This window comes from Ursus maritimus, unplaced genomic scaffold, assembly GCF_017311325.1.
Source record: "Ursus maritimus isolate PB19 unplaced genomic scaffold, ASM1731132v1 scaffold_4, whole genome shotgun sequence".
Classification (NCBI taxonomy): domain Eukaryota; kingdom Metazoa; phylum Chordata; class Mammalia; order Carnivora; family Ursidae; genus Ursus; species Ursus maritimus.
Window position 1 is genome coordinate 56,690,428 of NW_024426552.1, and position 25,167 is coordinate 56,715,594.

Consider the following 25,167-nt stretch of genomic DNA (forward strand, 5'->3'; position numbering starts at 1 on the left):
TTTTCTAATACCCATACACAAAAATAAACTCAAAGTGGATTAATAACCTAAATGTGAGACCTGAAGCCATAAAAATCCTAGTAGAGAACACAGGCCATAATTTCTCTTCAGCCATAGCAACATTTTTCTAGATGTCTCCTGAGACAAGGGAAACAAAAGCAAAAAATAAGCTATTGGAACTACATCAAAATAAAATGTTTTTGCACAGCAAAGGGAACCATCAACAAAACAAAAAGCCAACCTACTGAATAGGAGACGATATTTGCAAATAATATATCTGATAAGGGGTTAGTATCCAAAAAATATAAAGAACTTATATAACTCAGCATCAAAAAAACCCACCATCCAATTAAAAAATGGGTGGAGGACCTGAATAGACATTTTTCCAAAGAAGACATACAGATGGCCCACAGACGCATGAAAAGATGGTCAGCATCACTCATCAGGGAAATGCAAACCAAAGACACAATGGAACATCACTTTAGACCTGTCAGAATGATTGAAATCAAAAAGACAAGAAATAATAAGTGTTGGTAAAGATATGGAGAAAGGATGTGCACTGTTGGTGGGAATATAAGTTGGTGTAGCCCCTGTGGAAAACAGTATGGAAGTTCCTCAAAAATTAAAGATAGAAATACCATATGATCCAGTAATTCCACTACTGGGAATTTACTCAAAAAAAAACAAAAACACTAATTCAAAAGATATGCACCCCAATGTTTATTGCAGGATTATTTACAGTAGCCAATTTACAGGAGCAACCCAAGTATCTATTGATAGATGAAAGGGTAATGAAGAAGTGGTGTATATATATATATATACACACATACACAATACACATATACACATACATAATGAAATATTACACAGCCCTTAAAAAGAATGAGATTGTGCCATTTGCAACAACATGGATGGAGCTAGAGGGAATTATGCTAAGTGAAATAAGGCAGACTGAGAAAGACAAATACCATACGTTTTCACTCATGTGTGGAATCTAAAAAAACAAATGAGAAAACAAAAAGCCAAATCAGACCTATAAACACAGAGAACAAACGGTTGGTTGTCAGAGGGGAAGGAGGTGGGGAATGGGCAAAATGAGTGAAGGGAAGTGGAAGATGCAGCCTTCCAGTTATGGAATGAATAAGTCAGAAGATAAAAGTAGAGCATAGGGAATATAGTCAATGATATTGTAATAGCATGGTATGGTGAACATCTGTCAAAATGCTGTATTTGTGGTGAGCATAACATAGAAAAATGTTGAATCACTATGTTGTACACCTGAAACTGATGTAACATTGTATGTCAACTATATTCAAATGTCTAAAATTAATAAAAATAAAATAAATTAAAATTCTAAATTAAAAAAATGAAAAATTATGGTAGAATGAAAAACAGGGTAGGCAAAACTGTAACAAACAGATCCAAAAATATAATGGTTCAAACACCAAAGATGTTTATCCTCATCTATATTGTATTCAATATGTGATTATTCAGAGTTTTATGCTCCTTCCTCCTTTTGACTTTGACTTCCCCTTGGACCTCATCATCTGCATCTTGCTATAAGAAGGGGGAACAGATAACATAAAGGAAACACACATTCATCTTGAAAGCGTTGGCTCAGGAATGGCACATATCACACTCACTCATATTCCATTGGCTACACCTATCTGCAAGAAAGCCCTGGAAGTGTAGTCTGGTGCATGACCAAGAAGAAGGAAATGGATTTTGGTGAACAGCTAAAAGACTCTGCCACAATCCTTTTCTGAAGATATGTAATGGCACAGGGAAATGCTCACATTATACTAAGTGAATAAAAGAGATTATAAAACTTTATATAGAGTATGACTCTAAACCGGGGAAGAGGCAAAAAAAAATGTGTATCTGCAGTGAAAATGATGCCAGGATAATAATAATAGTCATTTCTGATTCTGAGAATACAGAAGTTTTATTTTCTCTCCTTTTTACTTTCAGAATTATGTTCAGTGAACCCAAATTACCTCTATAACATGATAAATGATATTTTTAAGTGTTAAAATATCTAAATTGCAAATACAAAGTGCTCTAAACAAGGAGGACATTGCTGACAAATCAATCTTCTATCTCAACTCCTAGAACCTCTTAGAAATGTAAAAAAAAAAATGTCTATCAATAGCATTATTTTTGTCACTCTATTTTCTGAGGTATTTAGAGGCCAACACAATTTTAATACAGAAATCTCTAATTTAGAAGAGCCATTTCTAAGTCCATTGTTTGAAACTGAATGCATTCCCCCATAAAATTATTATTAAGGGTAATGATTAGAATCCAGAACCAGCTCTGCAAAGGTACTTGACTCTAACATACATGCCATTCCTGCCATTGGTTCTATAGAGGCCAACTATGAATCCCAGGACTGTTAGAGGAAAGTGCTTTCCACAGTCAAGATCATAGCAGGGGCACATCTTTCCTCAGCTTGTGTTGCCTCACCCCCTGCAAGCCCCAGCAGCCAGAGTGGGAGCTTGTACCCTGCCATATCCCCAGAACCAGTTTCCCCACCATGTGGAAAGCAGACCCTGGCACTCTCTCGGCAGTGAGCCGCTGATATAGTGGGAGGGAAGAGGTGTTGCAAAGATAGGTTCTAGGCCTGGGGGAGGGGTTCCTATGTGGCCTGATCATTTGAGACCCAGGATTCTGAGGGAGACACAGATTAGGATGATGAGGAGAATGCTAGGGATTCCTGGAATGGGGAAGACGTGCTTTTCCATTCACTTTTCTTTTATCAAAGTAGTGATCTTGAATACCCTGTTCCTCTCTATCCCAAGTCCTCTATCATCCCAGCTACTTCATTGTCCTCATCTCCAGTGACCTTCACGTTCACTTCACTTCAGTCATGCATTCATGAGTCATGTCCTAAATCTTGTTGTCATCCACAATTGTTCCATCTCTGCAATCATAAATTCAGACATGTCTGTCCTATCAGCTTCCTGTCTTTTCAACTTTCTTACTCAAGTTACTTCTTATAAATCTGCTCTTAAACATCCCTGAAACACCAGTCCTTAACTCTTTTCTCTCTCTCTCCTTCACCCTGATTTATATATAGCTTAGATTCTCCCAGTCCATCACTTGTCTATTTTCCCAATTCCCTCATCTCATTATACTTCTATCGCTTTTGCCTGGCAAATGCCTACCCCTATATTAATTCTACTCTGAATTTTCTGTGATTACAGGAAGAAACATGTCCTTAGACAAGAACTCTCTCAACTTCCTAATGTCAAACCTATAAACCTATTTGTCCTCCCTACCCATCCCATCTTCTAGTCCTCCAGTTACGTTGGGTAAGGCAATCCTCCCCTCACCTAAGGCAAGTCCCCCATCTGTGTTCTGCATCTCAAATCTTTCTGCCTTCTCATACACTTCAGGCTTCAGGCAATAGATGAACCCCCTACTCTTGAACATCAACAATATACCCTTCTCTTGGCTCTTTCTCATCAACATTTAAACATAAGTCTCTTCCATCTTAGGAAGAACAAACTCCTCCTTCTTCAGGGTGTTTATACTGGTTGTCCTCTCTCTCCTTCCCTTTCACAATGAAAGAAGGGAGAAATTAATTCCGTGAACAAACTCCTTGAAAGTCTAACTACTTCTTCACCATGTACTCAGTCTTCAACCCATGACAGTTTGGTTTCTGACTTCCCACTAATTACTTTATCAGTGAGTATGCCAGAAGGAAGTGGAATCCACTCCAGATGGGAAGGGATTACTTACAGAGATGTAAGCAACAACCATGTAATGGGGTGTGTGTGTGTGTGTGTGTGTGTGTGTGTGTGTGTGTGTGTGTTCGGAGAGTAGGGACAGTGGGAAGCCATTATCATTCCTGGGCTGAAGAGACAGAACAGGAAGTAGAACAGTGAGAACTAGAACCAGAACAGGACACCTGGTGGGAACTGAAGTTAAGGTGGGGTGCACCTACTTCCTGAGACCAGACATAGAAACAGAGGGAAAATGGGGGGAAATATCTTGCCCTCTTCTGCTTTCTGATCTGCCACTGGCCAAACCCAATTGGAAGCCAGAGGGCAAAGGAGATCAAATGGTAAATTCCACAGGGCTCAGTCTCTGGGGAGTAGAGAAGGGGAGAGAAGGGTGGATCAACAGAATAACCAGCACATTCACACAGCTTCTTTTTAAAAATATCCAGTGTCTTGCTTGGACACTGTCAACTACTGCTACTTGAGATAATTTCTTCCTGTGGCATCTATGACATTACATTCTGCCATTTTTCCTTCTTGCTTCCAATTCAATGTCCTTTGCCAGTCCCTCTCCCTCCGCCCATTCCTTAGATATAGTGTTCTCTACATACTCCTATGGCTACATCCAGAAGATGAAAATACAAATCCCCATCTGCAGCTCAGATTTCTTTTCTGAGCTTCAGACTTTAGAGCAGGTAACTAGAGCATGTATCTGTATTTTCCCCTGATGATGCCAAAGCATCTCATATTTGACACGTCCCAAACGGAACTCACCTCCCATCCTCCTCCCTGAAAACTTGCACCTCTTCCTGTGTTTCACTGAATAACATTTCTCTCCACCCGATTGATTATCCAATCAATCAGCGAAGCCATTCTCTTTGCTGCTGATAGAATGACTTCTCCAAAATTAAAAATATGATCATTTTACTCCTTTGTTATCAAGGGCATATGAATTCTATAATAAAGCTTGAAGCTTATCACATGGTATACAAACTGTTTCAAAGATGGCTAGCTGTACAACAAGATCCATGTTCTCTTATTCCTGGATATACAGCTGGGCTGCTCTTCTCAGGCTCTCTGGAATTCAGGGTGACCCCAACACTGAGTTTTAAGCAATGGTTGCCATCCCCAGACTAGTGTCCTTAAGAAGTACCTTTGCCTCTTCCACACTCTCCCTTTCCTGCTCCGCAGTTAGGATAAGCCCTGGAGGATGGCAGAGTCACAAGGTGGAATCATTGCCTGGAGGAAAATCATTGTACACCAGAAACAATTGCTAGGGCTGTTAGGTAAGCTAGGAATATATTTCTATCAAAAATTGAAGTGAGGGAGTGCCTGAGTGGCTCAGTCAGCGAAGTGTCCGACTCTTGATTTTGGCTCAAGTCATCATGATCTCAGGATAGTGAGATCGAGTTCCATGTCAGGCTCCCCACTCAGCGTGGAGTCTGCTTGAGATTCTCTCTCTCTCCCTCTGGCCCTCCCCAACCCCAGTCATGCTCTAAATAAATAAATAAATAAATAAATAAATAAATAAATAAATAAAATCTTTAAAAAAATGGAGTGAATAGAGGTTGAGTAAGTAGCCCAAGGTCACATGATTATGTTCAGTGGAGCCCACATTTGAATCCAGACTGCTTTATACCATAAGACAGGTTACTGACCTCTGTGGTGTATTGCTTTTCTTATTGTACATTAAGAGTTTTTATTCTATTGCTTATTTGACTATCTCCATCCAGTAAAAGCTTTTTCAGAAGAAGGATCATGTGTGCTTGTGAACTGTTGCCTTCTAGTACCTGGCAGAGTATCTGGCACCTAATAAGTGCACACTAAATATCAAATGAGTAGTACTGGTGACTTACAGAAAAGATAGGGACAGAGAGACAGGATAAAATGGTTATTCCTCCTCTCTTCTTTTACTGTTTTTGGTCAGGAGAGAGAGGAGTATTTTGAGGAGGAAAGCAGACATTTCATATGTAAAGGACAGAAGTTGATCAAGAATTGACAGTATCTGAATTGTAACTAATTCTCACACTTCAAAAGTCACCTCAGTGGGTGAAAGTTACTTTCCATGGAGTTCATCAGCTGTCCATAATTTATTTTCCTAAGGAAAAATAGTCCTTTACAAGAAATTTCCAGATTTCTGCCATGTAGAATAATTTTGTGTCCAAAACCTATTCATCCCTTAATTCCCAGTTTAGTTGCCCCTTGTTTCGCCTGCCCCGAAGGTTGGCATTAATCTCTTCCGACTCTGAACTTCCATCTCACTTCATCTCTACCTCCCTCATGATACTGGCCATAGTTGGTCTTGTTCTTGAGATACTTGTGCTCAGTTTTGTAAGCACCTCCAGCCAGAAGATATATCCTGCTGGTACATGGGTGCTCAGGAAATGCTTGCTGAATAAATACTGAGTTAATTCATAAATAAGAACCAAGTACTAGCCTGGCATAAAGAGTTTCTTCATTCAAAAAAAACCATAATCACGCTGGAAGTCATTGGAACACATTTGAAGGGTCTGCCATATACTTATATGCATAATGTGTTAATATTCCTCACACTAGTCTCCAAAAATTTTCCTGATTCTATAATGTATTCTGTCATAGATTTAAATTTAAAGTGCATGCTTCTACCTGTCTATACTTTTTGGGAATTTTGGCATTTTTAGGACTTTAAAAAAAAAAACAAAAACATGGTCTTTTTCAAAATGTAATTTGCAGGGGCACCTGGGTGGTTCAGCTGGTTAAGCATTTGACTCTTGATCTCAGCTCAGGTCTTCTTCTAGGGGTTGGGCTCCATGCTGGGCAGGGAGCCTACTTACAAACAACCAACCAACCAACCAAAATGTAATTTGCATGCAAAAGTCTTAAAGAGACAGCCTCTCACTTGCATTGAGGGAGTCTTAGAAGGTATAAGACTAGTATGATTCATTTGAATTCTGAAAGTGAATTTTAGTTTGGATTTTGATCTGAATGTATAGGTATAAATCCCAGTTTATGATCTGGAGTGTGTAAGAATTACAGTTTTTCTCAATCAAATGCTGGATTTCATTTTTTAAAAATGTTTAAAGATTAATCCTTACAAGGTTCTTATAACTGTCTCAAGATACATGAAATAATGGTTGAAGGGGAAAAAAAGAATTTAGAGAGAAAAATGAGAAACAAGTTCTTAGCAAACATAAAAAGCCCAGGGAGTAGAATTAAAGTCCCATTATTGAGAAATCAGACTCTTATAGAGAAACCTTTCAAACTCCATTTATTTACTCTATCTTTCTATTGTGACATGTAGAATCACATTTTCATTTAACTTAATAGCTTTAGGTGTAATCGTTCCCTGTGGACCTGGGCATGGATGCCTTAATAGTGTTTGCTCAGGAATTGAGTCTTCATGGCTAGTTCAATACCCACCTTTTCCACCAGAGGGCAGCAAAAGGCTGTACCCAGATTACTCTCTCTAACTCTCGTTCTGGCTTCAGTCAGAAGCCAAGCAGGGGAACTTACCACATTCCATTCCTCCAAGGGAATCCTAGCTCCTCAACCTCAGACAGAATGGAGACAAATCAACTTATCCCTGGCACGGAGATTCAGATAATCAAGGAAACATCTCACAGGCAAAGGAGATGCATGTGATTTCAAGGCGTGTTCCCTGAAGAGTGACCCGAAGGCCTTGCTTTGGCCAGGGGTCCATAACCTGAGTTTATTTTTAAGAACCAGAGTCATCTGATCCTGGGAATGGCTAGACTTAAAAAACAAGTTGATAGTCAGATAATTGGATGTAGTTTTTCTACGTTAAAGATTAAATTCCCAAGAACTGGCCTGGGAATCATTTTTTCTACTTTTTGACAGCCTTGAGGCAAAATTTCCAAGTCAGATTTATAAGGTGTATAGGGATTTGGTTGCTTGTTTTGCTTTCTTCTCTCTTGCCAGTTACCTCCTGAGAACTGGGCATTGGTCAGTAGGATCCCTCCGTTGTGGCTGCTAGCAAGTCTGTGCCTGATTTGGCAGGTTTCTGAGAAGGTACCAGGGCCTCTAGTGGAACATAACACCCTCGTGCTCTGCCAGGGGACGCAGCCAAGCCACATTTCAGTGTCTGCTCCTCACCCAGGCTCTGAGCAGCGGCCATCTTTGCTGCACAAGAAGTTGTTACTGGAATCTTCCAAGTGTTTGCTTTTGTAACTAAATTAGTCAAGAAAATGTTTTTTAAAAATTAAGGTTCACTCAGAAAGGAGATCGTCTTTGTACACCCAGCGTTTTCAAGAGACCCACCGTCTGTGCACCCAGATATACTCGCAAACACACGTACACACGTGCACACAACCAAGAAACAAAAAGTGCTCAGGACAATCACGCTCCTAAAAGCCTTCCTTTTCACACTAGTGTACCATTGTGTATTCTCATAAAATCTACTGTGAGAGCTGCCACATAGCAAGAATTTTGCCCTAGAAGTATGTAAGAAAACATGATCAGGGCGTTACGCAAATGTATTCAAATAGCGACAAGGAGCTGAAGTGTGATAAAGCCAATACGCGGGGTCACATCTAACTCAGGTCAACTCTGGGATAAAAATTAAGGGTATTAAAATTGGTATTAAAACTCCCCCCATAAGCATGTAGGCATCATGAAAACAGGAATGATGCATTTCTTGTTTTAACAAGAAATGACTTAGTTCCTTTTTCTTACTAAGTACCTTTTCTAAGTATGCTCAATTAATATCTGTCAAATGAAGAAAATACTTCAGAATTCCCCCATGTCAGAGACCAGTATCTCTGAGCAAACCCTCTCCAGGCAGCCTTTTCTCCACCTCCAGCATTAAAGCAGATTACGATTTCTTCAGTAGAACACTAGGTGAGGTAGCTGCCTTGGGTCAAGGGCCCACGTGGGGTACCTCTTCAACAGCAGTCATCTTCAGAAGCCAGGTGCTCTGAGAAGCATGTGGACACAGATACTGACTGAATGAATAGAAGATTGCCCTCTCATTTTCTCTCTGGGGTAGGATTGCCAGACTTAGCAAATAAAAATACAGGGTGCTCAGTTAAATTTGACTTTCAGATAAATGAATTTATCAGGGGACACATTTATACTATAATAATAGTCATTATTTATCTGAAATTGAAAAATAACTGAGCATCCTGTATTTTACCTGACAGTCCTGCTCTGGGGCATACACTGTTGGAGCCAGAACAGGGAGGGAATGGTCTGACAAATTTGTGATCTTTCTTCCTTTCTGGGCATGTAGGTTGTATCCTTTTAACTTCAACGTATGAATGCATTCATAGTGGGATGATAACAGTAGCAACATTTAATCCCCTGAAGTGTGCCATCAAAAATTCCAGTATTTGAAAACGTTCTCTGGCCTCCAAATCTTGAGGACTAGTACACAGACTTTAGTGATCGGTTGCCTTTTATCTGAATGAAGAGCCTGCCCTGTAACTTTCCGGGTCACCCATATTTTGGGAAATACTTTCTGGGCAGATACCTTATTTTAGAAAATTGACACTAGGCCTTGGAAGTTCTGTGTTTCCTAAGTAAGTTCCAGCTAATTATCAACTTCCTAATGGAGTAGATCTAACACCCAGTTCTGGGGATGGGGCAGGGATTCATATGCAAGAGTGTAGGGAAAGTACTGAATTAAGTGAGGAGACTATGAACTCAGCTTTTCCAATATGAATAAGACAGAAAAAGTGATCCTCAGACTTCTGTTCACAAATGTACAGTTTTAGTCCTGGATCAGAGCCCATCTTTCTTGGAAACCCATATGGTAACTCTAATGGTAACTCTAAACAAGTGAGCAGTTCACTCACAGTCTCAAAGGACTGGGTCCACCTTTATGCTGAGCTTAGCCCTTATACTTCATGGGTCCAGAGGACCCTGGACACCTTGGGGGGGGGGGTTGGTAGGGAGTGGCAGGGGACAAAGGAATCTAGCTGGCAACGAGGGAGGGGACAGGAATAAACACTTTCCCGTAAGAAAATCGTTCAAGTGATCTCAAAGCTTTTGTTAGAGAATTTTGTACAGAAAATGTTCTGTTATCACTTGTAAACGTTATCACTTTTAGTTGAACCATATTACAAACGAGTATCATTGAGTAAAATGCGACCAATCAAACGAATAAAAATGAAACTCTTGCTTTTCTAGAAACCTCCATTATATCATATGGCATTTAAGACCTTTCACAAATTAACATGAATCTATCTTCCCAACCTCATCTCTTGCCAACTTCTTTCTAGGACTGCCATATTCTACCCCAGGGTGTCTGAGTCTCGGCACTGTTGACATTTCGAGTGGGATAATTCTTAGTTGTCAAGAGCTGTCTTCTGCCTTATAGAACATTCAGCATCAACCCTGGCTTCTACCCACTAGATGCTAGTAGCACCCCACCCCCAACGTCACGACAATCAAAAAATGTCCAAAGACATTGCCAAATGTTTCCTGGGACATAAAATCACCCCCACTGAGAACCCCAGGAATAACTAACTCACCTCCATTGAAAACCACTGCTCTAGCCCATGAGACAACTTGCCCTCCTATGAACACATTTTCACACACCATATCCCACTACACATACACTCACTCACACACACACACACACCTTTCTTCCTGTTCCCTTTACCTGAAACACCCTACTTTTCCCTTTTTCATTGACAAACTTATATTTATTGTTGAAGGCCTAAATCAAATGCTATCTATCTATATTATTGCCCTTACAATCCATGCCAACTTAATTTCCTTTCCCTCCTCCGGCTGCTGGAGGTGCTACACACATCTTTGCTAGTACTGATAGTATTTACCATATGAAATTGCTATTCCCTCCTCCCTAAGAGATTGTGAAGTCCTTAAGAGCAAGGTCTGTGTATCCATGCCACCCAGCATGATCTCGTGTGTGTCTGCGTGTGTGTGTGTGTGTGCACGCACACACACACACGCATTAACAAAAACATAAAGCACTCAAATAAATGTTTCTGTTGAAGCATAAGCCAAAGTCCTAAGTTATGCCATTTACTATATATTTCCTAAAAGAATACGTAGATTTTCATACTCATCAGGTAGATTAATTTAGACTAGACAGCTTCAGCACAGCTGGATTGCTCACTGTTTTCCAAACACGCATGGTACTTTCCCATCTTTACCCAGTTGTTGAAATTGTTTTCTTCACCTGGAAAGTTCTATTGTCATTTCTCTCTGTCAAAATTGGCTTGGAGTCCCTCAGGAAAAGCTGCCTTTGGAAGGAGAAAGGACATCTTCCTCTGAGAGAGAAGGAAAGAAAAGGGGAAGAAGTGAAGCAACATGTCACCAAGGTAAAGAGGAGAGTGGAAGGACCTCACCTCCAGACATTCTCATCCACTAGAGCAAGACGGGAGAGCGTGCGCCAAGGCCTGCCCAGCGTGTGCACGTGCAGTTCCACAAGGATAACCCTCAGATGGATGTCTCAGGGAGACGACAAGGATGACGTAAAGGTTGGCAAAGCAGCAGTGAGGTGCAGGGTTCCTTTCAGATGGATATATCTTTTCCTGGAAAACTTCTACTCCTACTTCAAGACCCAGCTCAAAATGTTCCCTTCTCTGAATCCCCCAGGTGGAAACTGAACTCCTGGGAGTCCTCTCTCCCCCACCCCATCCCTGCAATCCTTACAAAGGTATTTACCTTGTATCTCGGGTTTAATGTTCACTCATCTGTCTCTCCCATTACCTCTGGAGCTTCTTTAAAGTCCTAATTCATCTCTACATTCCTAGCGCCTGGCAACATGGCCGGTGCATGTAAGTGCTGGAAAAATGTTGAGTGAGTGAAGGGTGGGGGGAAAGAGCATATGAATGAATGAGTGGAATTCCTCCTCGGCAGAAGCTGACCTGTGCTCAGTGGATTAAGCGGAGCAGAGAGAGACCCAAGAAGACGCTGTCGTCTCCGGCTACACAGGAAGGGAAGACCGAACGTGTGCACGCACATGAAGGAAAGCAAACAAGAATAATAGCCATGATATAAATGTGAAACTCAGTTCTCAGAAGCCGTGCGCAGCCCTGAATAGCAGGGGAAAGAGTGGGAGGACGGGGCACTGAGTGCAAAAAGTAGCGGGCCCAGGAGATAATTTACAACTGGGAACGGAGAGCCTTCCTAAACTGGAGAGTGTGTGGTCCAGAAAGCAGAGCGCTGCAGACACAGTTACTGTAAAAAACCACTCGTGACTTTTTTTGTGTGTGTGGCAAAAATAAAGTCTGTTTTGAATCGGTCTTTCTAGCAGCACGTAACCTTGCTTTGAAAAGCAGTAGCTCCATGAAACCGTCTTTCAGATGGAATTCCATTTCGTGTGAACACGCGGTACCTTGCAACACTGGGGCTGCTGCTTCCTGAACACCCACCGAGGACTCTCTGCCTCTGTCTCGATCCCTGACAACCTGCCTGCTGGGTGGGGGCGCTCCTTTGGTTTCACACTCGAGGAGACTGAGGCAAGCAATGGTTACATGAGTAACCCAAGATCACACACTAGTACACAGGACCAACATGGAAGACCAAGTCTGTCTTTCTTTCTTTCTTTCTTTCTTTCTTTCTTTCTTTCTTTCTTTCTTTCTTTCTTTCAAGATTTTATTTATTTGAGAGAGAGACAGAGATTGTGACAGAGATAGCAAGAGAAAGCACAAGGGGGGAGGAGAGGGCAACACAGGCTCCCTGCTGAGCAAGGAGCCCAGTGAGGGGCTCGATCCCAGGACCCTGGGATCATAACCTGAGCCAATGGCAGACACTTAACCAACTGAGCCACACCCAGGCCCTCAGACCGAGTCTTTCTGACGCCAGAGGCCATATGCTTCCCACTATATGAAGCAGATGCTCCTTCAAATGTAATCAATAAACAGTAGCGATGGGGACACCCACAGAATCAAGGCTTCATGGGCCCCATGCTGGAAATGACCCTGTGCTTTCCTTAATGTTCTGCTGTTGCTGTCGTGAAATTCTTAATACTTTTTAAACAAGGGGCCCTACGTTTTCATTTTTGTTTTGGACCCTGCAAATTAGTAGGCAGTCCTGCCTGCATAGAATCTTAAAGTGTTTGAGCTGAAGGGGCTTTGAGGGGTCACTGGTGCCACCCCCATGCATTTCAGAGATGAGGAAACAGGCACAAAGAGGTCAAGGGGCCTGCCTTTGGTCATAACTAACTGGCAGCAGAGCGGTGGCAGAACCCAGGTCCTCGTGTTCTTTCCCCCTCACCACACTTTCCCCTCGAGAACTTTTAACATTAGAGAAGGGAGGTTTCCCCTTCCCTACAGGAGCTTATCTCTAGCCAGAATGTCATTTGTGGCCGAGCTGGGTCAACTCACTTCTCTCCTGGGCAAATGGCCCTGGCTATTTCATAAAACCAAATGCACATAAACCTAAATGTGATTCCAACAAAACCACAATGTCTACACTGTGGTAAAAGAAACTTTTAGTGGAGTCTCTCATCTAACACCCCTCTGTCTTGCCCCAGCCTCCCTAACATGCATTTCTTAGCAGAGGGAGGCAAGCTCAGCCAGGTCAGGCTGGGGTCATTGCCAGGGTAGCCAGGGGGAAGTCGGGCTCAAGGCCAAGGCCAGGGCTCCTACCAAAGCTGACCCAGAGAAGAGGAAGGATTTGGGCACGGCCAGTCTCCCTCCGGGGTCCAAGGCCTAGGTACTCTGCTTCTCCTTAATTGGTAACACGTTAAGCCGGGTCAGAGCCTGTCAGAGCTGCTGTCAGTTACGACAGGAGTAAGGGTTTGCATTCACCCCTTTCCTGCCCACATATTCAGAATTCACAAGAATGAAGGCACAGGGTTCTGATTTCCAGTCCAGAAAACATGTGTTTGCCTCAGACACACGAGAGCGTGTGGCTCTGCTCAGGGGAGAGCTGGTACTGAGAAACACCGGAGGTTTTGAAAGTCACATGTGTGCACCACGGCCCGAAGAGGTGTGGCCTGTGCAGATCACCAAGGGAGCTTGGTTATGTTGTTGAAGAGCTTCTCAGTGTCCTGGTGTTGTGGAAAGCTTTTGTCGGTATGAACAGTTTCCATTTTCAGTCAGAATAAGCACAGTATGTGTTAACACTGCTATGGTGTGGTCACAATTTTGTGAGATGGTACTCACCAGATGACCAATGTCCTTATGTCAAATAGGGCCTGGCACATAGTAAGTGCTCATTAAATACTGTGTGAATGAATGCAACTTGTGGCTTTGAAGGATTATTAAAATATCGGTATAGTTGAGGGGCGCCTGGGTGGCTCAGTCAGTTAAGCATCCGACTCTTGGTTTTGGTTCAGGTCATGATCTCAGGGTCGTGAGATCGAGCCTCGCATCAGGCTCTGTGCTCAGTGAGGAGTCGGCTTAAAGATTCTCTCCCTCTACCCCTCCCCCCAATCATGAGCACATACTCTCTCTCTCTCAAATTAAAAAAAAAAATCTTTAAATGAATGACTAGTGTAGTGTCATAGATTTTCATTCTAACATGATGACCAAAAAGGGGTATTTCATGAACTCTCAGGAAGTTAAATGGGTCCATGATACCTTGTGTGCATTTGATCCAAATGATAACAAGTCAAGACGGAGAAAATTTTAGAAGTTACCATTTCATTTCTCCATTATTGTCCAAGGGCTCTATGTATTTATGTTAATTTTAGTAACTCTAACGCACATACAGATATAATGGTAAAGTATATTTATAAATTTATTGAGAAATACAAACATAGCTTTTTTTATTTACATGTATGTGTGTATATATATATACACACTGTATATATATATACATACCGTATACACATACATACATATACATATATATGAATGTGTATATGTTTGTGTGTGTGTGTGTACAGAGAGAGTCTTTTTTTCCAACATCATGACTCATGACTCCTAAATACTCCATGTCTACTCTCACAAAATAAGAACACTCTGTTGTGGAACCATCAGACCACTGTCCCAAACTGAAAATCAACATCAACACAACACCAACTTCTAATCCACTGACCCCATTCAAATTTCTCCAACTGTCTGAATGTCTCTTTTCTCATTCCTCTCCAGGAACACCCATCATCTCATTGTTCTCCTTCAGTCTGGAACAGTCCCTCCTTTCCCTGGCTCTGTGTACTTGACAGTCTTAAAGAGACAGACTTTTCATTCACTAGAATGACCCTCCACTTGGATCAGTCAGATGTTTCCTTAGACACAGGCCATGCATTCTTGGCAGGAAAGTTGGAGGAAAGATGCTGTGCTGTTTTCAGCACATCACATTCGGAGGCTACTCTACGGCCTGTCCCACTCCTGGTGATGTTAACCTTGATCATCTGGCCAAATTTCTGTCTGCCAAGTTCTCCACTGCAAAGTCATCACTTTTCTCTGTATTTGATTCGTATTTTGTGGGGAGCTGGTCCGGTATTACACTGATATGCTATACATCAAATTCTCACACTTAATAGTTGGAACTGTGCCGTAAGGAACAAGTACTCCTTTTCCTTCATTTGCTTATTTATACATTTATTTATGTCAGTGTGAACTTACGGATTCTTATTTTATTCATTGCGTTTCAATCCAGTGTTTTCATTATTTATCTTGATGCTTTAGTTGCCCTAGATTTGGCCAGTGGGAGCTCTTCAAGCTGACTTATCTGTCCTATTGATATGTCCCCATCATTCTTTGAGCATTGCTTTTTGTCACAACAAGATGATTCAGGTTCATCTGGTTCTTTCCTTGCCCCAGCCTTACAGTTAGCTATTCCTCTAAGGAGCCCTGGTGACTCCTTTGAGTGGAGGAAGCATATAAAAATTAAGATCTGGGGGCGTGGTATGCTCAAACTATTTCTATATCTATGTATATACATTTAAAAATTCATGAGTTCATACCAATACTTACAGCTTCAATGCAGCACCTCAGGATCTTTCTAGCCTTCCCTATTTCCATGTTTGAAAATCTTGTCTCAGATGGTGAGAAATATGAATTGACTATCCTCAATATATTTACCTATTTGCTCAAGTAGCTTATTTGCTAAGGGTAAAAAATCGCAGCCTTCCAGCTGCCTTCTCCATCTGCCACCTCTACATCTTCCCACTTTGTTCTTCACCCATCAGGCTGCCTCCCACTACCACATCCTCATAGTCCCACCGCCCCCTTACTGCCCTGCTTCCTTGGATGAAAGTGAGAAGGGAAGGGAATAGATTGGTATTTTGCTTCCCAAATGATTCTGGGTATGCAAGCACATTTGCACATCATCGGAATAGAGAGCTAAAGGAAGACAGATATTTACATGTAAACCTGAGTTCCAGATTCTCAGATTCCCCATATGGCATTCTCCTGGAAGCATCTGTTTTAGCAAGAATCCACCGTCTCACTGAATGGGTGGAGTTGGGAGGCCCTGGAAACGGTGAGGAGTCATAAGACTTTAGAAGCAAGATAAGATGGTAGGACAGCAGAAGTTGGGGTTGCCAAAAGAAATCATATAATTTTGCTACAGGCTGGCCCTCGCCTTGCCTTCTCAAAATTATCTCCTGTGCCCCTTTTGGAATGTGCATATGTGTCACTACACCCTAATCTAATTTGCAATTGAACTCCTAATGCTTTGACTCCTGAAGTCTGTGAAGAGCATGACTGCTTTCAATTTGTTGAAGGCTTCACTCTATTTCTGGTAGTCGTCTCGTGTTTTTCCACTTTGGAGAATAGATTGCACCCCTGAGCATGAGTATAGCCAGCACAATTTGGTCTTGAGCACATCTCTGCCAGCACACCTCAGGCCTGACCTATGATATCCTTTCTTGGACCCCTACTCAGCAACCTCATCACCTTCTTTATTTAGTCTTTGCCATATAGCTTGGTAGAAATTGCAAACCCAACACTAAACTCCACAAGGCAGAACTGCCAGGGAAGAACAGTATTGACCCACCCGAGCCAAAATGACCACACTTCTTCCAGCTCCACACTAATGAAGAAATCCGTCAAGTGTTTATTCTGGAAGAGAAATTGAAATCAAGTTAATAGGAAAGGAGGATGAAGGATTGAATTCTGTTATTGCCTTTCCCGGCTTCTGACATTGCTGGAGAAAACCATAAAACCTTATTTGTGCTGTTGATTTTCATATTTTCGTGCTTACATTATGGCTGAAAGAAAAGTCAAGGCTGGCTCCAGATGAAACATCTCTGCCTGAAAAAGGAACACTTTGTCCCAGAGCCACCACTGGCACAGCCCTACAAAGTAAGCTTGCACAACAAAGTTAGGGCAAAAGTTAAACAAGGGAAGAACTGAAAGGAGAAAGAACCCAACAGAGGCGGTTCTTTAATTTATGAAAGCTTTTGTGTAGTCAGTATCTGATTTGCTAATAATAGGTTTGTCTCCAAAATATTCCTCTGACCTGATGTGCAATTCCCAGAGATCACCATGGATGGCATTTCAAGAAGGAATCCTTGAGTACCTTACAGAGTGACATGGGCCACAAGAAAACTCCAGTGTGAGGTGGAGTTCACAGAGCTTGAAGCTGAGCTCTAGGAGTATCTTCTTTTTTCCAAGATACAAACAGGGAAGCTTAACAGTGATTTTGTTTTCATGGGTGTGTATGTGTGCATTAAATATCAAAGTACCAGAAGAGGAAAGGAACAGAGGGGGGAAAAAAAGCAAACCAGTCTAATTTGTAAGCTGAAAAGAAAACCACAATAAATAGAATGAATTAGGGGTTGGGGCCAAGATCAGCTTGGAGATTATTATAGTTACTTTCTCTGACAAAGATTATAAAGATACTTTAGTCTGTTCAGGCTGCTGTAACAGAACACGATAGACTGGGTGGCTTATCAACAACAGGAATTCAGTTCTTACAGTTCTGGAGGCTGGGAGGTCCAAGATCAAGGCACCAGCCAATTTGGTGTCTGGTGAGGGTCTCCTTCCTGGTTCACAGACAGCCACCTTCTCACTGTGTCTTCATGTGGTGGAAAGGGGTGAGAGAGCTCTCTGGGGGCTCTTTTGAAAGGGCACCAATCCCATTCATTAGGGCCCCACCCTTATGACCTAACATCTTCCCAAAGTCCCCACCTCCTAATTCCATCACACTGGGGATTAGGTTTCAACATATGAATTTGGGGAGATATAAACCTTCAGTCTATAGCAGAAAGTAAGGAAGATTGTACTGATCAAGGCGCAAAGAGGGCACTGTCAACCAGTGGTTTCACTTGTGTTCCTACTATGTGCACCACATTGTGTCAATACTGTAGAACAATGAAAGAAGTATAAGGTCTGGTTTCTGTTTATAGTCTATGCCAGGCCAAGTGGGGTGCTGGAATTGGTTCACACCAGCTCATAAGAACAGCATTAAATATTCAGGAAATTCTCAAGCAGTTTGTTCAACCATTGTTAGCTTGAAATCAGCCACAGAAGTAATATTTACATCATGCAAATGGACAAACACTACAAATTAGGACTTCATTTCTAGAGGGCCAGTTTAGCAGCACACACTGCCAGTAACCATAAAGGGACACTCCCCAAGTTTGGAGATGATCGATTTAGAGTTAGAAGGAATATGAGGATTGACATGAGAAAGGACAAGATGGCTTCTGTGAAGCCATGTCTGCAGAAGAGGGCAGCGCCAACTGGTGCCTTGGGGAGGCTCCTGTTGAAAGCAGGACTTGAGTATGGAGTATAAAAGAAACATCCATTCTTTTTTTCCTAACCAGTCTTAATCACCATCCCCTCCTCATCCCCGACAAGGGCCATCTCATCAACCTACTCAGTTTCTAAGGAGGGGCAGAGAGGAACACAAACTAGAAAAAAAAGGAAAAAGTAGAAAAGCTGCTGAAGCATGCATCTCATTGGCTTTTACAGATGGAACAGGCTTTGAGGATTACCCAGCCCAACTCCTCACTTAGAGTTGTGGAAATAGAACCAAAGTGGTGGAATGACTCATTGGTCATACAACTAGTTAATGCCACAGCTAGGACCAGCAACTAGGTCTCATTCATTATCCCTACTATGTGCCAGGCACTGTGATAGTTCCTAATGCTTGCTCTTCCTACCACTGCCTCCAGTATGACTTACTCACCAGAAGGGGAGGCAGGTTGGAATTAAAGGAAGAGTGGAAGCTCGTTAATCCTTCCACCCAGTAAGTGCATGGAATATGTTTTGTTTCAAGAAGAAATGGGTTTATTAACACCAACCATGAAGGGTCTGCCAACTTAGAAAAGGGATGTGTGCTTGAAGAGATGATAACAAAGGTGCTGTGTATGTACCATCTGGTATAAGTAGAAAAAAGCATCTTTTGTCCCAAATTGATTTCCAAGTCATAATTCCTTAAATCACAACCTTTACTCCCTAGGCAACTACCAAAAATGAGCTGATGACTTCAATTCTTTCCAGATGGAAATAGGTTAATGTCATCCCAAGCCTTGCTCCTGCAAGAGTCATTTATTCTGTCCCGCATAGTGGGGCAGCTGAAGCCAAGGGGTCACAGTTGGAATGAGTCCCTGAGACCAAACAGTCCCCTCAAGAGCTACTTCCTACCTGTCAGGGTTGCACCACTCAGACCTGGGGAGAGAAACTCATGTCGTAGCTACACCAGCTGAACCTTCTCAGGGAATAGAAGATTTGCTTCTGCACTGGCTGTCCAGCCCCTGTCATCAGTATTAAACTCACGTTATATTTTAAAAAGAGAGACTCTTGGGGCGCCTGGGTGGCACAGTCGTTAAGCGTCTGCCTTCGGCTCAGGGCATGATCCCGGCGTTCCAGGATCGAGTCCCACATCGGGTCCTCCGCTGGGAGCCTGCTTCTTCCTCTCCCACTCCCCTGCTGTGTTCCCTCTCTTGCTGGCTGTCTCTCTGTCTCATAAATAAATAAAATCTTTAAAAAATAAATAAATAAATAAAAATAAAAAGAGAGACTCTTATTAAGCCAGTCTAAATAACGCCTTTGTGAGAAAACAGTGCCATACTAGTCTCCAGAGTGGTGGATAGAATGTCTCGCTTGATTGATCCTCTGCCTCTCAGATTTCGGTGATCAAGTAACAGGAGGATAATGTCCACCACTGACAAGGTAGACTTTCGTTGGCAAGAGGAATACAGACGTTTTTCCTTAAAAAGTCATTTTAGGGCTAGAATTATATCAGATCCATCTTCAGAATCCTTACTTTGTGCCTAATAATTAGTCACATTACTGAGATGACAAAGGACAAACTCATCATCCGTGGGTATGTCCACCAAACAGATGTAACTCCCCTGCCAGAGCTGGCAATAAAGTAGAACGACAGAGGCACAGAATAAAGCAAAACTGAAAACCATTGCTAGGTAGTAGTCCTCTGACCACTCACTCACCCTCCCCTGTTAGCAGGTCCATCTAGGTGAGATGCATTACTACGTGATACGTGAGATTCATAACAATCGTTCTGGGTCGCAGGGTGACCAGCCATCCCAGTCTGCCCAGGACTGGGAGGGTTCCTGAGATCCAGAATTTTAGTTTTAAAATCAGGATAGTCTCAGGTGAATCAGGAAGAGCTGGTAACACCACTAAACTCCAATTCCACCATCCCCCAATTCACTGACTACAAAACAGATGCTCTAAGAAATTGAGAAACTTGCGCAAGATCACAAACTATATGATGGCAGAACCTGAATTTGTATCCCAGTCTGACTTCAAAGACAGGGCTTCCCTTTCAATGGTCTGTTAGGAGATTTATATTTATTGACAGAAATGGATAAAAATATTAAAATAGTGGCTATCCCTGGTAGCCCTCCACACTGGAGTCCTATTTAACAAGACAACAGGCTTAAAAACTAGGCTTTAGATGTGAAGGATTTCTTAAATTTCTTTGGGAAGGAAGCATAGAGTACTCAGGTCATAGAGTATCCCTATATTTTATGGAAGATACAATTACTGATTATGAAGACTAAGTCATGAGTAGGGTGACCATGTATTCCAGTTTTCTAGGACAGTATTGGTTTAGTCCTATTATCCTGATGAAAAATTAAGAGTGCTCCCTTTCACTCTCATAAAACTCCTGATTCAGATGATAAATTATATGATTTCCCTAGCCAAGAGGCTTATCACTCCAAAATAGAAGGATCTGATATAATGGAAAGAAAACAAAATCCAGGGCGCCTGGGTGGCTCAGTGAGTTAAGCATCTGCCTTTGGCTCGGGTCATGATCCCAGAATCCTGGGATTGAGTCTTGCATGCATCCGGCTCCCTACTCAGCCGGGAGTCTTCTTGCTCTCCTCCCTTTTACCTCCCTCTTGCTTGTGTGTGCGGGCTCTCTCAAATAAATAAAATCTTTTAAAAAAATTGAAAAAAAAAAGAAAAAAGAAAACAAAGCCCACTCTTTCTGGCTGTGGAGTTGTAATTAAAGACAATAGATAAATAAGAAGGAAACAAAAATAAAGGAAGGTTCCAGACAGCTGAATGCCAGAGTCAGCTTATACTGGCTAGCAAGGTTACTTTTTAAAAATTCAAAAATTTTCTGAGCAGATCGTTAAATCATTGGTAGCTTGAAATCAGTCATTTCGTCACAGAAATTAGCAAAGACTACACACCAGGGCTTTTCTCCCTTACAGATCCAAAGACCAACACACTACTGGATCCATAGAACTCATTCTCTCTCTCTCTGTCCCCTGCCCCCGACCCTGCCCATTAGGCACATTTGTACAGACCATGACCTGAAATGGCAGGGGTGCTTTAGAAGCATGCAATGAAGTCAAGTGAATTCTGAGGAAAGGAATCTTTATTCTGATTCCTCACTTGGGGCTCTGGCAGATTACTTCCTGTGCTGCGCTTGATCAACATGAGATCTATTACTTTAATGCAAACCCGGGGGTATGGCAGTGGAGCGGAGGAAGGCATATACATTTAGCTTGTCCAAACCACCTTCACCTACCCAGGGCATGCAGAATTCAAATCAGGCTGAGGATCTATCTGGAGAACTTGCCGCAGAGGGCCTGCCAATCTGACCTGGGGTTATACTCAGCAAGAGGAGACCACCTGGACCAAGGCCAAATATAGGTCTTAGCTCAGTTCCAGAGGGATCTGCATATGAGTCAAGACGGCCAGCCATGATTGCTGTTCCTACCTGAGCCTAAAGGGACCTAAGTGAGCATTACGCCAGCCGCTGGCATTAGCCATGAATGCCAGCAAGGTCCGTAGGGATGAGATGAACAAAGGATGCCACTGTGGGGCCCAGAAGAGCAGAGGGCACATTAAGTGAACACTTAATGAATATCTGCTCTCCCCTGTTTATGTCTAATTTCCTTTCCTGACTGTTGGCCTTGGTGACTTGGGGCCCCACATGAGATATGGAAGCAGGGCCTTAAGTAGCCTGCTTAACCATTACTGTGCAAGGCCTAATACATATTTAAAGCCCCTTACTCTATGTCACTCATGGGTTTGCTTCTCTCCACACTCTTATGATACAGAAATTAGTACTGGAAGTGACTTTAGAGCAGCAGAGCCTTAAGGTTGGGTTCTCTGAATTAGCTTTGGGTTTTCTGGAATTGTTACTTTGATCTGATTAGATTCAAAGGTATTAATTACCCTACTGCCTGTGTTAAAGGGGGACACTGGTCATCTATGTCATGCCGATACAGAACTTATATTATCACCTTCTACCTGCAAACACACGTAATCAACTGCCAACAGAAGTCAAAGCTTTTTGTGAACAAGCAGATGTTGTCATAGAACAGAAAGATAAGAAATATAAAGGAGCTAGTTAGATGCTTCTTAATACGCTGGAGAGCTTGAGAGAAAGAAAATGATGAGTTCAGGGTTTCAGATTCCCAGCTCACACTGTGATGAGGACATATGGGCACACCCTGACCTTAAACCCCTAAATTCTGCGGAGTCTTCATTGCTGAAAGGAACATTCTTTCCCTCCTGTCTATGAAAGTTAGTCCCCCTCACCTCAGGAACCTGATAGGCCAATCCTGAGGTAATGGCCTTGCAGGAGACTGCTGATCTTTTTCTAGACCTTCCCTCACACATTCTCATTGCTTCTAGACATACGACCAGACTCAATTTCTGGCGGACCCAAAGGCTAATGTTCAGAATTGATGACCCACGAGAAGGTGCAACGCACACAAAAAGAATTGCACGATTTTGCCCATTTTCAAAGAAAATGAGGAAAATGGATGGGAATCCTACTTAGATCCTAAAGGTGACAGGTCAGGGTGGAAGGCGTATAATGTTGGACATGACCTAATTCATTGATACGGGTGCACTAAACAGTGATTCTGGATTCAAAGTACTAGCTCAAGCAGTCAAGACATGCTGGGAATGGCTCTACCATGAATTGGTTGATTGAATTCCGGATGCAAAGGTGGCCTATCCTAAATGAAATGCCAGAACTTCTTTGATACACTGTAGAGCAGCAGTTCTTACAGTATCATCCACCAAGCCCTCTCCTTTCACAGAGTCCATAAGATCAAAACTGTTTTCATAGTAATACTAAGATGATTTCCATTTTTCATTATGTTGCACTGATGGTGCAAAAGCAATGATGGGTGTGGTGTGTCAGCAAGAATCCTGCAGCATCACCAAACTACACTAGTCGCCCTTGTAGTCGTCATAGCCACACAATAATAATAAAAAGAAAGTGTAATTACACTTAAGAATATCCTTGATGAAGCAGTAATACTATTAATTGTATTAGGTTTTAATCCTTGAGTGCACATCTTTTTAATATTCTGTGGAATGAAATAGGAAGTATTTTTTAAATTTATTTATTTATTTGAGAGAGAGTGCATGAGCATAAGCGGGGTGAAGGGGGGCAGCTCAGGGCAGAGGGAGAGGAAGAGAGAGAATCCTGGAGCAGACTTAGTGCTGAGTGAGGAGCCCAACGTGGAGCTCGATCCCATGACCCCGAGATCATGACCTGAGCTGAAATCAAGAGTTGGCTGCTTAACTGACTGAGCCACCCACGTGCCCCTAAATGGGAAGTATTCATAAAGCACTTCTGCTGCATGCTAAAATATGTCAGTCATCTTGAGAAAAAGCGCATATGTGACTGTTTGAGTTGGGAGCTGAACTAGCAAGGTTTTTTTTTCATGGAATACCATCTTTTACTTGAAAAAAAGACTGACAAACTGTAGGCATTTCTTGACATTTTCATGTTACTTCTGTGAAAACAAATGGCAGCATTTGTTGATAAAATTTTGAACTTTACAGTGAAAAATAGAGATATAGAAAACTTGTAATTGCCACTGTAAGCTCAACTTTTAATTTCTAATATTAACAAATGTGATTTTCAATATTGTAGAAGTAAATGTGTCAACATTTAGAAGATCTGTATATAAGTCAGTGAACCAGTATTTTGCGAATGACCAATGCATGACACCATGGTATCTTATAAGTTCAATATCATTCCATATTGTTCAAAGTTCAAGATAGACCAGTGGTTTTTACAGAATTTAAAAAAATGTATTGAAGTCATTTAAATTTTATACTGTAGGGATGCCTGGGTGGCTCAGTTGGTTAAGCGTCTACCTTTGGCTCAGGTCATGATCCCAGGGTCCTGGGAATGAGTCCTGCATCCGGCTCTCTGCTCACAGGGGAGTCTGCTTCTCCCTCTCCTTCTGCCTCTCCCCCTGCTTGTGCTCTCTCTCTCTCTCTTTTTCTTTCTGTAAATAAATAAATAAAATCTTCAATAAATAAATAAATAAATAAATTTTATACCGTAATTAACCTTCAAGAAACTACCACTTAACAAGTTCTGGTATAGAATCAAAGGAATATATTTTAAACTTCTCAGTTTTAATTTCTAATACAGTAAAAAACAATAGATGTAACCCAAATAAACAAAAATTCTTTGGAGTTCTCAATAATTTCTAAGAAATGCCAAGTAGTCTCAGACCAAAAAGTTTGAGATCGGTTGTCACTGAGGAAGGTATCCAAAGGCTTTGGGACATCTGAATGCTAGAGTGGATTTATCTTGTAAGACATGCCGCCTCCAACTATGGCCCACAAGAGAGTCCAGAAGACTCCATTTATCAAGTCTTTAAGAAATAAATATGTGCACGAAGGGAGCTGCAGAACCCAGAGCACCAGTCTGCTCTGTGTTGCCATCTAACTGGTTCCCTGGGATTCAGGGATGGCAGGGGCTAAGTGGCAGACAATCACGAAGGCAAGGTATATATGATTCCTGGAAGGGGTAGCAGAGCCAAAATAATAAACAGAATTCTCTGAACCTCAGATGTCACTGGCACCAGCCAGTGATTTTTGCTGTTTCTAGAGCTGAATAGATGGACAGTCTAGATTTGTAAAAGTAGAAAAAACTAGGTTTTCTCAAGAGAACTCTGAGTTGAATCACCACAATAGAGGCTTGAGGCCCCTCAACCGATTTCCAAACTTAAGCCAGTCTTGAGATCCAGAGCCCCTTAAATGAAGAGCCAGCTGAGTCCTCTTGAGGAAATCTTCTGTACACAGCCAAAAAATGTATATTATAAATCATCTTCCTAGACTTCCCTTCCTACAAGAGGCATATACCCCAGCTCTTCAGGGGCTTGAAA

General features: G+C 42.0%; 1 protein-coding gene across 6 annotated transcripts in view; it reads left to right on the forward strand.

Annotated features, from left to right (window-relative positions):
• GTPBP8 (GTP binding protein 8 (putative)) overlaps positions 1 to 25,167 on the forward strand; it is a 183,486-nt gene that overhangs the window by 42,126 nt on the left and 116,193 nt on the right. Inside the window, exons 7-9 of one of the 6 annotated variants that reach the window (XR_005832185.1) lie at positions 11,062 to 11,170; positions 11,289 to 11,349; positions 11,553 to 11,938. The exons of 2 other annotated variants lie outside the window; for them this stretch is intronic. Coding sequence is in view for 2 of the 4 variants with exons in the window: in XM_040621242.1 (XP_040477176.1) it covers positions 11,062 to 11,163 (102 nt within the window). In the remaining 2 variants the exon portion in view is untranslated. Of the gene's footprint in view, positions 1 to 11,061; positions 11,939 to 25,167 lie in introns of those variants that run through there. 3 more of the 6 variants (XR_005832184.1, XM_040621242.1, XM_040621241.1) reach the window with 3 other exon arrangements.